A 13843-nucleotide genomic window follows, 5' to 3' on the forward strand; every position below is an offset into this window, starting at 1 on the left:
GCGCCCCTACCCATCCATGGGCGGGATCACTATGGCTCTGCCCCTACAGTAGTCACACCCACAATAGCCACACCGTCGTTGAAAATATTACACCAGTATAGAAGAAAAATAACTTGTGTGTTTTTTTGTTTTCATTATAAATAATTTCTGTAAGCTGTTACATCTCTAGTATACCCAAAATGACACAAACCAAATTAGTATACAGACCAGGAATTAGGAGAACAGACAGTCTTGCCAAATCTGAAAAACAATGTGTTATCAAAATCTCAGAACCTAACAGATCCCTATTCAGACACTTGGCCTTGCAGTCACACATACAGAATGGCAACAGCCCCTCTTCAAATTCTTCAAAAATTAACCTGAAATCCTAAGAAGTTAGACTCTGCATGCAGCACAATACCAGAAAAACAGAAAGAAATACATTGCTATACATTGCAAAATAAGACAGCAGATGTAAATTCTCAAAGTGGACATATTCCAAACACTAAAATGAAAATAAAATGATTTTTTTTCTACCTTTGTTGTCTGGTGACTTTGTTTGCTGATCATGCTGGCCCAGTATCTGATTCTGCTGCTCTCTATCTGTCCTCTTAACTCCATTTCCAGGGCTTCCTTTCCATTTATTTCTTTACTTTCCTCCTTCATTTCTTGCCCTACATCCATAAGTAAAAGCTGGGTCTTCCACAGACTTGACTGGAGAAGTTAAAGAATGGATCCAGCTTCTGCCTATTTTCTCCATCCATGTGCAGTTTTTTTCCTCTCTTCCTGTTGGGGAGCTGAGGTAAGCGGCGGTAAGCATGGCTTGTGGCGCCCTCCAGAGGTCAGCACCCCCCTGCCATGCTTACCTCGCTTACTGGGTTCCGCCAGCCCTGGCCCCCATGCCCTCTTTCCCCCTAATGACCTCCACTCCATACATCTTTCCTCCCAATGTCCCCCCCAATACATGATCCCCTCTTGATGTCCCCATCCCACAAATCCTATCAATCTCATCCCCGTACTCCAAAGACCTTCCCAATCATATTGCCTTGCCCCATATATCCCTGCAATCATGTCTGCCCCCACTTCAAAGACCTCCCACCATCCTGTAGCCCCCTAGACCCAGCTGGCAAAATCCCCAGTGTCCAGTGAGCAAGGATACTGTGACGAATCACCTTCACCATTTTGAACTCGGCACCGAAAAGGGGCAACAGCAACTGGGAATCACTCCTGCCTCAACCCACTAGGCACCAGGGATTTTGCTAGGTAGGCTTGGTGGTACTATGGAAAGGCAGGGATGGGCTTTTGTTGACTGGGGGGGAGGGGTCTTTAAGGTATGACGGGATAAAGGGAAAATGTGATTTGGAAGTCTAAGGAAGGGAGCATTGAGAGGGAGGGAGGGCAATCAGTGGTAAGGGGGCACCTTGAAAATTAATGTAGGCTCTTTTAAGAAGCAGCCAGGAGCATCAACCACAGCTTTGCTAACTGATGCTCCTGGCCAAGAAAAGTAATGCTGGCTGTTTGCTGGCATTATTTTTCCAGAAATATGCAGCTTGTGGTGTTCACAAGCTGTGTTATTCAATATACCTAGTAATAAGGTGTTTTATGTGCATCAAGAGAATGACACTGGGGTGGGAATGCATGGTAACCGCAGGGACAGGGACAGATGGGGATGGGGTGGGGACTGAGCTTAGAGAGATGGGGCAGAGCCCGTGGGGACAGGGATAAACTTTGTTCCTGTGTCATTCTCTACTTTGAAGGCTGTTAATGAATTAGACAATTATTTACGTTCAAGTGATGCAGATAACGATGTTTTGATCTTTTGGAAAAACAAGCAAAAGTGCTGGCCACACTTGGCAAAATTTGCATGGGGGATCCTGTGCATTCCTGCTACCAGCACATCTTCTGAGAAGCCATTTTCTACTGCAAGAAGGACTGTGGAAAACAGGAGAGCTAGACTGAAGCCATGATGATCAAATCTCCCTTATATGGTGGGAAAGCCCTGCCCAGTGTATCCCAGCATGCACTGGGCAGGACAGGGCACCACCATTTTGGAGGTGGCACTGGAAGGAGGAGAGAGTGCTACTCCTTCCTCCGTCACTACAAGGTAATGGAGGAATAGGGGGTCACGAGACACCAGGGCGGGTGGGGGCTGGGGTATGTTGCCCACTGGGCCACCAGGGAGTTATTTTTATGTTGGGGGCATAGGCGCCCCGTATAAGAGGCTTGGGGAGGCTAAGCCTCCCCAGCCCAAACGTGACCTTCCCCTGGCTGCTGCTGCTCTCCTCCCCCCAAACGCAGGGCTGTCTGGCGGCTGGCGCAGCAGCCAGGCAGCTCTCGGAAGGTTCCTCTGCTCCTTGCCCTCAGCTGAGCTGAGCTCCCCGATCGATAGCCCTCCTCTCTTCATCCCCCCCCCCCCCCGGCGTATTACGTTCAGTGGCAGCGAGTGGTGATGGCAGTAAAGAAGAAAGCACTAGCTTCTCTCTTCCCTCACAGTGTCCCGCCCTCGCTCGCGGAAAAAGGAAATACGTCATTGCAGAAGGCAGGACACCATGAGGAAAGACAGAAGCTAGAGGCACGCCCACTGCTACCTCCGTTCCTTCGATTGTTTATTGATATTCATTGGTTCGGTAATGTAATATCTCCGTTTTATAGCAAGGTCTGATTTATCTGCACTAGAAGAGGACAGTGCCTGAACATTTTGCTTATTCAGTGGATTCAACATTAAGAGTTCAAAGTGTGTCTATGAAAAGTTGTTCTTGAGGTGATGTGGCTACCAAGAAATCATATCCTTGGAGTCGAGGCTAATCAAAGGTGGGATCAGCAGGACCATTTGTACGGGCCTCCAACTAAAATGGGGATTCAAATCTCAATGCTTATTTATTTTAGCTAATGTGTTTACACACAATGAGATTAGAAAAGCATTAGTTATATGGAAGTATTCAAATTTACATCTCACTTCTTTCTTGATGCCTTGTTTTGCTTTCATGTCATAATTTTTTGTATCCAATTTTATATTTACTGATAAGATACAGGCAACCAGTGTTGGGCTGCTAAAAGCTACCAGACATGATCACATTTATGTGACTTGACTGCAGCATTTTAAACTATATGTAATTTATGCAATTGATAACCAAGTAAAGGATTATAAACAGAATTACAGTAGTATAATTTAGAAATAAACAGAAAGTGTAAATTAATATTTAATTATGCAAAAGAAATGTAAATGTCCATGCATCAAAAAAGATTGAGAGTATGGAGCCTTCCCAGAGCACAAATTTCACAACTAAATGACAGGTTGGAATCATGAATCAATACCTAAGGTAAAGAGAAATGGGAAAGTCCCTAATTTTTGAGACACGTGTCAAAGTAACATTTCTAGCAAAGCATATGGTCTCACATTTGGTAGTATATCCCTTTCTGCACAAAGTTGTGCATAGTGTTTTGCAGTTGAGCGATTGTGGTTAGTATATTAATTGTGACTATTTTATTTTTACTTTTCTGTGTTGTCAGACAATTATGAATGTAAGCTCCGCCCATGGCCCCACCCCTTTAGCCTCCCCAAACAGTTGGGCCACCGACCGCCTATGGTTGGGGGGGGGGGTAAGGGAGCCTAGAGGTCCACTGGACCTCCAGCTCCTCTGTGTCCTCATGTCGGGGGGAGAGGTGTCAGGAGAGCTGGAGGTCCAATGGACCAACCCCCTGTGTCGCTGTCTGGGGTGGGGGGGCTTTGGGGGCACTAGGCCACCAGGGCCTCAGCCATTGTTGGGTCCTGGGGTCCAGTGGACCCCCAGGACTGATGGTGACAGCCCAGGCTGCATGGCTTGAATGGGGGTTGGGGACAGAGCTTAACCCTAAGTTCTGAGCTGGCATATAGTTAACACTCTATTCTGCGTATACGATCAGAGCGCTGGTCTCTGATCATGTGGGCAGAATACCACAGAGCTCATTTAAATCTAATTTAAATGAGCTCTGCTGTATTTCCTGGCACGGGAGCTGTATACCCTTCTGGTCATTTGTGCAATGGTAAATATGGGAGCTAGTCTGGTGCTAGTAGCCTCTAGCGCCCGCATTTATCTTTTATCACTGGGGCCTTGAATCCTGAGATTGTTGATGACTTATTATTCATTCACAGATTAAAAAATCATAAAGATATTTCTCCCGTACTAAGGGATACAGAGCAGGTTGTATTTTTTTTACCCCCTGGACATTTTAACAGGGTGGATTAGGGTTCCTTGGGGTAGTAGAAGTCAGCTATTGTTGTGGTTGGAGGGGTAGAGGGAAGGGAAGGGAAAGGGGACTTGATATACCACCTTTCTGAGGTTTTTTTGCAACTACATTCAAAGCGGTTTATATATATTCAGGTACTTATTTTGTACCAGGGGAAAATAGAGGGTTAAGTGACTTGCCCAGAATCGCAAGGAGCTGCAGTGGGAATTGAACTCAGTTCCCCAGGATCAAAGTCCACTACACTAACCACTAGGTTACTGCTCTGGGTGGTGGTGGGTTGTTATTATAGTTGCTTGTTGTTATTATTGTTTCCTATTTGTGATTTATAAACAACAGTTGCACAGAATATTGTTCCTTTTTATACTTTAATAAAAAGATTTAAATATAATATCGTGTTCGAGGTTGCTGCAGATGAGGACAGAGCCTGTGGGGATGGGGCGAGGACGGGGACAAACTTAGTCCCCGAGTCATCCTCTACATGCATTTGAATGTTTTGAATCTCATTGTGTATTCCACAGGTAACTTACAGTGGTGGAAATAAGTATTTGATCCCTTGCTGATTTTGTAAGTTTGCCCACTGACAAAGACATGAGCAGCCCATAATTGAAGGGCAGGTTATTGGTAACAGTGAGAGATAGCACATCACAAATTAAATCCGGAAAATCACATTGTGGAAAGTATATGAATTTATTTGCATTCTGCAGAGGGACATAAGTATTTGATCCCCCACCAACCAGTAAGAGATCTGGCCCCTACAGACCAGGTAGATGCTCCAAATCAACTCGTTACCTGCATGACAGACAGCTGTCGGCAATGGTCACCTGTATGAAAGACACCTGTCCACAGACTCAGTGAATCAGTCAGACTATAACCTCTACAAAATGGCCAAGAGCAAGGAGCTGTCTAAGGATGTCAGGGACAAGATCATACACCTGCACAAGGCTGGAATGGGCTACAAAACCATCAGTAAGACGCTGGGCGAGAAGGAGACAACTGTTGGTGCCATAGTAAGAAAATGGAAGAAGTACAAAATGACTGTCAATCGACAAAGATCTGGGGCTCCACGCAAAATCTCACCTCGTGGGGTATCCTTGATCATGAGGAAGGTTAGAAATCAGCCTACAACTACAAGGGGGGAACTTGTCAATGATCTCAAGGCAGCTGGGACCACTGTCACCACGAAAACCATTGGTAACACATTACGACATAACGGATTGCAATCCTGCAGTGCCCGCAAGGTCCCCCTGCTCCGGAAGGCACATGTGACGACCCGTCTGAAGTTTGCCAGTGAACACCTGGATGATGCCGAGAGTGATTGGGAGAAGGTGCTGTGGTCAGATGAGACAAAAATTGAGCTCTTTGGCATGAACTCAACTCGCCGTGTTTGGAGGAAGAGAAATGCTGCCTATGACCCAAAGAACACCGTCCCCACTGTCAAGCATGGAGGTGGAAATGTTATGTTTTGGGGGTGTTTCTCTGCTAAGGGCACAGGACTACTTCACCGCATCAATGGGAGAATGGATGGGGCCATGTACCGTACAATTCTGAGTGACAACCTCCTTCCCTCCGCCAGGGCCTTAAAAATGGGTCGTGGCTGGGTCTTCCAGCACGACAATGACCCAAAACATACAGCCAAGGCAACAAAGGAGTGGTTCAGGAAGAAGCACATTAGGGTCACGGAGTGGCCTAGCCAGTCACCAGACCTTAATCCCATTGAAAACTTATGGAGGGAGCTGAAGTTGCGAGTTGCCAAGCGACAGCCCAGAACTCTTAATGATTTAGAGATGATCTGCAAAGAGGAGTGGACCAAAATTCCTCCTGACATGTGTGCAAACCTCATCATCAACTACAGAAGACGTCTGACCGCTGTGCTTGCCAACAAGGGTTTTGCCACCAAGTATTAGGTCTTGTTTGCCAGAGGGATTAAATACTTATTTCCCTCTGCAGAATGCAAATAAATTCATATACTTTCCACAATGTGATTTTCCGGATTTAATTTGTGATGTGCTATCTCTCACTGTTACCAATAACCTACCCTTCAATTATGGGCTGCTCATGTCTTTGTCAGTGGGCAAACTTACAAAATCAGCAAGGGATCAAATACTTATTTCCACCACTGTATTTTAACGTGCAGTATGCTAAAGTAACATATGTTTTTGCACCTCAACACTTGTTAAAGGGGAAATAACATGTTAGGGCTGTAACTCACCTTAATAACTACTCCCTTAAAGGATTATGATGATGAATGAAGCAACCATACAAACTGTTGTCTGTGTTCCTGTGGTTAAGTTTCCACATATTTTGACAATGATCATGTTGTTTCCTTTTGCGTAGGTCCATTTAAAAATGGCAAAAGTAATGGCTGTTTTTTTAAAAGACGGAATGCTTACAGCACTTTGTATAGATGCTACATTCATCACCTTAATGATCCCTTACAGTGTCAACCCCAAAACAAGCTGCTTTTTGATGAAACTCAAGTCAGAAGAAGGGCACAAGATGGACAACTTTGGACATTTCATATAGGCAGCCCATTTTATATGTTAAAATGGACTTTTATAAAATTATGTGACTACATACATGTGTAAATCATATGTGACCACATATATGGAGCCACATGGAAACAATGCATCTACTTTTATGAAATCTGCACTTAGGCATTCCCAGGGGGCATAGTTTAAGTCATGGGTTCTCAGTTCAGTCCTCACACACCCTGCCAATCAGCTTTTCAGGATATCCACAACGATTATGCATGAGATGAATTAGCATGCACTGCCTTCAATGTATGTAAATATATATCTCATGCATATTCATTGTGGGTATCCTGAAAACCTGACTGGCCAGGTGTGTCCCAATAACTAGGTTGAAAACTACTAGTTTAGTCAGAGTGGGTGGGGTTGGGACATATACACATATTTTATAATATATATGTACTAGACTTTGAGCCCATAAAAACGGGCTATTATAGGAAGGGGGGGTTGAAAGGCCCGCCCCCCCCCCGCGGAGTTCGCCGCTGCCCCTCTCCCTCCGAGTTCGCGCCCCCCCACCGAGCCGTCACCACCACCTTCCACCCGGCCGGGCCCTCGCTCCGCTATTGAAACAGCGAGGGTCCGGGAACGCAGCACTGAGCTCTGCTGAGCTGCCGACGTCGGCCTTCGTTCTTCTTCTCTGCCTGTCCCGCCCTCGTGTGACGTAACGTCGTCGAGGGCGGGACAGAGGCAGAGAAGAAGAAGGAAGGGCGATGTCGGCAGCTCAGCAGAGCTCAGTGCTGCGTTCCCGGACCCTCGCTGTTTCAATAGCGGAGCGAGGGCCCGACCGGGTAGAAGGTGGGTGGCGGCGGCGACTCGGGTGGGGGGAGTGTTAGACGGCGGTGTCCCTCCCTCAGCATTAATGCGCAGTACAGACCCTCTGTGTTCCGCCCCCCGTCATCACGTATTGACGTGGGGCGGGGCAGAGAAGGTCTCTACTGCGCATTTGCGAGTGAGTACGGTCACTCGCCGTTTATATGTTTGATGTATGACCCTCAGGAGCATCCCTGGGTTTGGGGGCTGGCCTGGTAGGAGTCCCCTGGCCAGCTCCATCGGTCCGTTATATGTATGGCACCTGGTGCCTCCATCTAAGGTAAAAGGGTTTGAGTGGGTAAGATTTCTCTCCCTTTTACCCAGAACTATCTGTGATCCAAACTCCTGACAGGTTTAACGGAACTCTGCCCCTCAACAGAGAAGTCACTCTCTATTTACTCTGTCCTCAGGAAAGCTCTTCCCGCTCCTCTCAAACAGAGGTTGCTATGGAGAACAGAAAAAGATATATTTCACTGAAAGACTATCTTCATCATGCTGACATGTCTCACCAAAACTGATAAAGAAACCTCACAAAACAAAATGCCAGCCTTTTAACACACAAATCTTGTCCTACTGAAAACCTCTTTACAGAGAGATTTCATACATATTAAAAAAAATAGGCACAAATTTGCACTTTATTTGGAGCACTGTAAATTTGAGCCAGAGCATTTCTGCTCTACTGGGGATCACTGTAGGAGCCTATGTTATAAACGCCCATAGACACCTAAGTTGTCTTTACAAAACAGGCTTAAAATAGGTCCAGTCAATATTTAGCTGGCAGTGGTCAGTGTTCTTTTTATACTCTGTCACGGGACTTAGTAAATCAGGATCACATTTTTTTGAAAGTTTATTATTCTATATTAGTTTGATATCTTTGCCTAAATTAGTTGTTTATCGGTCTGATGATTTAATCCTGACTAAGATTAATTACAAAATTTTGAACTAAAAAGGATATAAGGAAGGGCGGGTGGGAGGAGCGGAGTTTGGGTTGGAAACACAACTTGTTAAAAATATTGAACAACACATGCTTCTGTTTGAATTAATGTATCTTTATTTATTTGTTCAATAAAAATTGTTTAAATGTAAACTCTGTCGCGGGGTAAATTAGCCTTGGATATTCAATGCTGGGACATGTCGAGGCACAAGCTTAAGCGGGACCTAGCTGAATATCACCTGGAACCCACAAAAGAGGATCAGTCCTTTTCCTCCCCTCCCAATTCCAACCCTGTCTAGTGAACCACCCCCCCTTAATGTCAGCCCCCCCCCCTCCTGGTACCTTCAAAACAATAGTGCTGATACCCAGGGCCGCCAAGGGGGGAGGGGGGAAATTCCCCGGGCCCAGGACTCCAAGGGGGGCCCGGCACCAGGGTCTCTCTCCCTCTCCTGCTCGGAGCAACGGTGAGGCAGTGGGGGCAATCCACCCCTGCATTTTTTTAAAAATCTCTCAATCGGCAGCACAGAGCCAGCGTGCAGTGTCTCACATCTGGGTGAAAGAAGCAGATCGCCTTGGGCCCGGCCTTCCCTCACTGTGTCCCGCCCTCCTCTGATGTAACGTCCTATTTCCGCAAGAGCAGGACACAGTGAGGGAAGGCCAGGCCCGAAGCGATCTGCTTCTTTCACCCAGAAGCGAGGTGCTGCATGCATGCTGGTGCTGCGCTGCCGACTGAAAAGTTTTTTTTTAATGCAGGGAGCCAGGTGGCAGACAGAAGGAGGCTGTCGAGGGAGCTGAGGGTAGGCAGTTGGAGACTAGGTGGTGGGGGGGGGGGGGGCTCAGATAGGAGAAGGGGCTGGAGCTGGAACTGGGGTCTGAGAAGGGGCAGGAGGGAGAATGGGGCCATGCCTGGGGCAGGTGGGAGAACGGGTCTGGGGCTGAAAAGGGGGGGGGGGTAGATGAGAGAATCGGGCTGGGGCAGAAAATGGGGGTCGTAATGCAAGACCGGTGGATTAAGGGGACTGGAACTGGGGGATGAAAGGAGGGTAGGTGGGATAAAGGAGGAAAGTACTGGAACTGGGTGCTGAAAAGGGGAAGGGGCTGAAACTGTGGACTGGGGGCTGAAAAGGAGACAGGTAGAAAGTGGCTGGGGCTGAATCTTGGAACTGGTGGTGGGAGAAAAGGGCTTGGGCTGAAACTGGGGACTAGTGGGATAACGGGCTGGAACTGGGGGCTGAAAGGAGGGGGCAGAGAGAAAGAGGGGACAGATCCTGGATGGAAGGGAGAGAGAGGGAGGGCAGACCCTGGATGGATGGGAGAGGGAGGGCAATGGTGGATGGAAGGGGCAGTGAGAGAGGGTAAACTCTGGATGGTACTACTACTATTTAGCATTTCTATAGCGCTACAAGGCATACGCAGCGCTGCACACACATAGAAGAAAGACAGTCCCTGCTCAAAGAGCTTACAATCTAATAGACAAAAAAAAAAAGTAAGCAAATCAAATCAATTAATGTGTACAGGAAGGAGGAGAGGAGGGTAGGTGGAGGCGAGTGGTTACAAGTGGTTATGAGTCAAAAGCAATGTTAAAGAGGTGGGCTTTCAGTCTAGATTTAAAGGTGGCCAAGGATGGGGCAAGACGTAGGGGCTCAGGAAGTTTATTCCAGGCGTAGGGTGCAGCGAGACAGAAGGCGCGAAGTCTGGAGTTGGCAGTAGTGGAGAAGGGAACAGATAAGAAGGATTTATCCATGGAGCGGAGTGCACGGGAAGGGGTGTAGGGAAGGACGAGTGTGGAGAGATACTGGGGAGCAGCAGAGTGAGTACATTTATAGGTTAGTAGAAGAAGTTTGAACAGGATGCGAAAACGGATAGGGAGCCAGTGAAGCGACCTGAGGAGAGGGGTAGTATGAGTAAAGCGACCCTGGCGGAAGACGAGACAGGCAGCAGAGTTTTGAACCGATTGGAGAAGAGAGAGGTGACTAAGTGGGAGGCCAGCAAGAAGCAGATTGCAGTAGTCTAAACGAGAGGTGACAAGGGTGTGGATGAGGGTTTTGGTAGAGTACTCAGAAAGAAAGAGGCGGATTTTACGGATGTTGTAAAGAAAGAAACGACAAGTCTTGGCGGTCTGCTGGATATGAGCAGAGAAGGAGAGAGAAGAGTCAAAGATAACCCCAAGGTTTCGAGCTGAGGAGACAGGGAGAATGAGAGAGCCATCAACAAAAATAGAAAACGGGGGGAGTGGGGAGGTGGAAGGAAGATAGAGAGCAGACAGTGGTTGGAATGGGGAGAGAGAGAGGGCAGACAGGGGCAGATGGTGGATGGAAAGGGCAGAGATAGCAGATGCTAGATGGAAGGGAGAGAGAAGGCAGACGGCCTGAGGGGGAAAGCAGCCGCAGGGGAAGGCCGTGCAGCAGAACGAAGAAGAGCTGCGCTGGAGGATGATCTCTTCTGTTGGCGGGGCCTTGGGATCCCTGCCAGCCAAGGTACTTAACAGTTGTGGCAGCAGTGATTAGGGAGGGTGGGGTGGAGGCAGCAGCGATCAGGGGGGTGGCGACAGCAGTAGTGATTGGGGGGGCAGTGGAAGAAAGCAATCAGGGGCAGCGGTGACAATCCTGAAGGGGGCCTGTCGGCAGTGACAACGATCCTGGGGGGGACAGCAGCGGCCTTGCTCTGGGCCCGGCTCAGTCTCTCGGCGGCCCTGCTGATGCCTGCCAATACCCGCCCCCTCTCACCCACCCACCCACTTACTAACCTGTAGCTCCACCTCCCAGGGCCTATCACTAACTCCCTGGAGGTCCAGTGAGTTCATCAAGCAGGAGCAAACCCCACTCACTCCTGCTCCTATTGGCTTCCAGCAGAAAAAGGCTGCTGCATGCTGTAATAGAAGTCTTGCAGTACTACCACTAGAGGTCAGCCTTCCACATAAGGGCATATAAGGGGGTGGGTGTTTGCACCATTGTTTTGAAGGAGCTAGGAGGGGGGCTGGCAAGGGGGTTCAGAGCTATTTTTTTGAAGGTACTGGGAAGCAGGTAGGACTTTGTTGGGAGGAGTGCAGGAGAGAGGGGAACTGAACCATAGCCCGGACCTATGCAATAGCTGGCTGACATTCAGTGCCAGCATCCACATAGCTAAATGACACAAGTTAGGACTGCTGCTTATATGATTCTAATTAGTCTAGTCGCTTAGCTATGTAGGTGCTGGTACTGAATATTGCCAGCACCCGCGGAGCTCCTGGTTCCTCCCCGACTCCGCCTAAGAACGCCCTTCCTCTTGCCCACTTTTGAAATGGGCGGTCAAAGCTGATATTCAGCAGGAATGCCTGGTTACATGCTGCTGAATATCGGCAGCTGGCCCGCTGAGTGTGATTTGTTAGGTAGTCTGTTATAAAATTATCACTTTTACCTTGCATACAGCAGCATCATTAAAATGGTACCAGTGGTTATCCTCAAATGAATTTATCTCAGCCACGTAATGACCACCTCTAACTCCTCCATGATGATGACAGATTGCAAAGAGATTGTACATGCACTGAATGGCATTCTGAAAGAAAAATATGCAGGTCGTTAGCTATGAACTAGAATTCTACTAAAATTGTGTAAAATTTTATGAATATATATATATATTTTGAGAAGGGCTGAGAAAATGTGTTGCTCAATAATCATAAGAACACAGGAAGAGCAATGGGTGCACAGCAGAAATGTGATGCTTCACTTCACAACCCTACATATGAAAAAACTATATTCAAGTTCTGGTGTCACCTCAATAACTGCAGAACAAGCTCCATCCACTGCCAGACACTGTGTAAAGTAACACAAAGCCTTCAAGAAAGACACTTGTATCTTCATAATCCAGTGGTGCACACTAAGCTTAGTGCTGTTATCTGCCACCATGGGTGTAAAGGCAGATAACACACTAATACTAAAAAGGGCTCTAACTCCCAAGATTTAGATAGCAAAAACCTTACCTAGGAAAAAGCAGGATTGTAAAATTACACCAGGCTGGACTGCTATAGATCCCCACACAGAAACCACATGCTAGCAGAGTAACTCACAGGCAGATGTTCACAGGCAGACACATTCACCAAATATTGAATAAGAGATTACAAATTTGATACAGAAGCATGCATACACATATTGAAATGGAAATGGAAAGCCCAAGAAAGCAGATTCTTTCAGCAGTGGAACACTAAAGAAAGAGAAACAGAAATGCATATTGTCAAAACTGATATACAATTTCCAGTCATGCTTTTTTTGTACCTTTTTATTTTTCTACTGGTCTTGCTTTTTTTTTTTTCCCATTTTCTCCTTTTTGAGCTTTTCCTGATCTTTTCCTAATCTTTTCCAGGGTCTCTTTTTCATTTTCTGGTTTTGTTTTCCTTTGTCCTCTTCCTTTCCTCCCCTCTATTTCTCTCTGAAAATAATGCAAAGCTAGATTTTACTTCTCCTTACCCTTTTCTTTTTATTCTGCAGTCTTCAGTCTCTCATTTTACTTTTCACTTATCTAGCAGCTTTTCAACTCCTACTCTCAGTTCCCCTTTTCCTCCTTCTAGTTTTTTATTATCCTTGTCTTCAACTGCCCCCATTTTTCACCCCTACTTAAATAATCAAGGGTGGACCAGTCGCAGGGTGGTCCACAGACAGATTCACACTACAAGGCCCCACAAAAACTTTACTTTTTTCAGTCCCCTCCCACTTTCACCTGATGATGCATATTCTTATCCAAAGGAACAAGTTCTCTGATGAATTTTCCTTCAAGGCCCTGGCATAGATGCCCCTTGAAACAATCACTCAGAGACAGATATGGGATGCTCCAACTCATTTTATAGAAGACAAATGCAACCCAAACACTGTTTGGGGGTAGTCTTTCTGTGCTGAGATTGTACAGCATTAATGTAATACCGTTATGCTCCATTCTCTTCCTTTATCTGTGTCTCTGATCCCTTTCAATAAATAATCAGTTTTTTTTCAACCCCTCAGTGAATAAAATTATTCCAAAGTCAAGTAGCCCCATTCTCCAGAGCTTTTTATACACCATCTGCTATGAAACAGACTCTGGAGGAATATGATCAGGCTTCCCAGATTTGATAGTTTAGATCTGATTATCTGGAGAGCTCTAAAATGGATCTATAGTCACTGCTACTTTACTGGAGCCAGAGACTGGTTACTCACAATGTTCTTTCAAAATGAAAGGCCATATCTTTATGAATTCTTGGTTTAAGATCTTCCATGATGTCTCTTACGCTAAACAAAAAAGGAGGAAGCAATTTCTCCTTTTAAGATCCAAAAGTTCTCCAGTCGGGAGGATTATTCTTCCTATGCAACTGTTTGATTAAAATGGATAAGGTTACTTAAGTTTTTCTTTGAACCATAGC

The 13843-nt window shown here is 46.4% G+C and overlaps 1 protein-coding gene across 2 annotated transcripts in view; it reads right to left on the reverse strand.

Annotated features, from left to right (window-relative positions):
• The window catches only part of LOC115478843 (ubiquitin carboxyl-terminal hydrolase 47-like), a 110434-nt gene that overhangs the window by 14516 nt on the left and 82075 nt on the right, over nucleotides 1–13843 (reverse strand). For both annotated transcript variants that reach the window (XM_030216466.1, XM_030216467.1), the window contains one exon: nucleotides 11875–12012. In XM_030216466.1, the coding sequence (XP_030072326.1) occupies nucleotides 11875–12012 (138 nt within the window). The remainder of the gene's footprint in view (nucleotides 1–11874; nucleotides 12013–13843) is intronic.

The sequence above is a fragment of the Microcaecilia unicolor genome, chromosome 10 (genome assembly GCF_901765095.1).
Source record: "Microcaecilia unicolor chromosome 10, aMicUni1.1, whole genome shotgun sequence".
In the NCBI taxonomy this organism is placed as follows: Eukaryota; Metazoa; Chordata; class Amphibia; order Gymnophiona; family Siphonopidae; genus Microcaecilia; species Microcaecilia unicolor.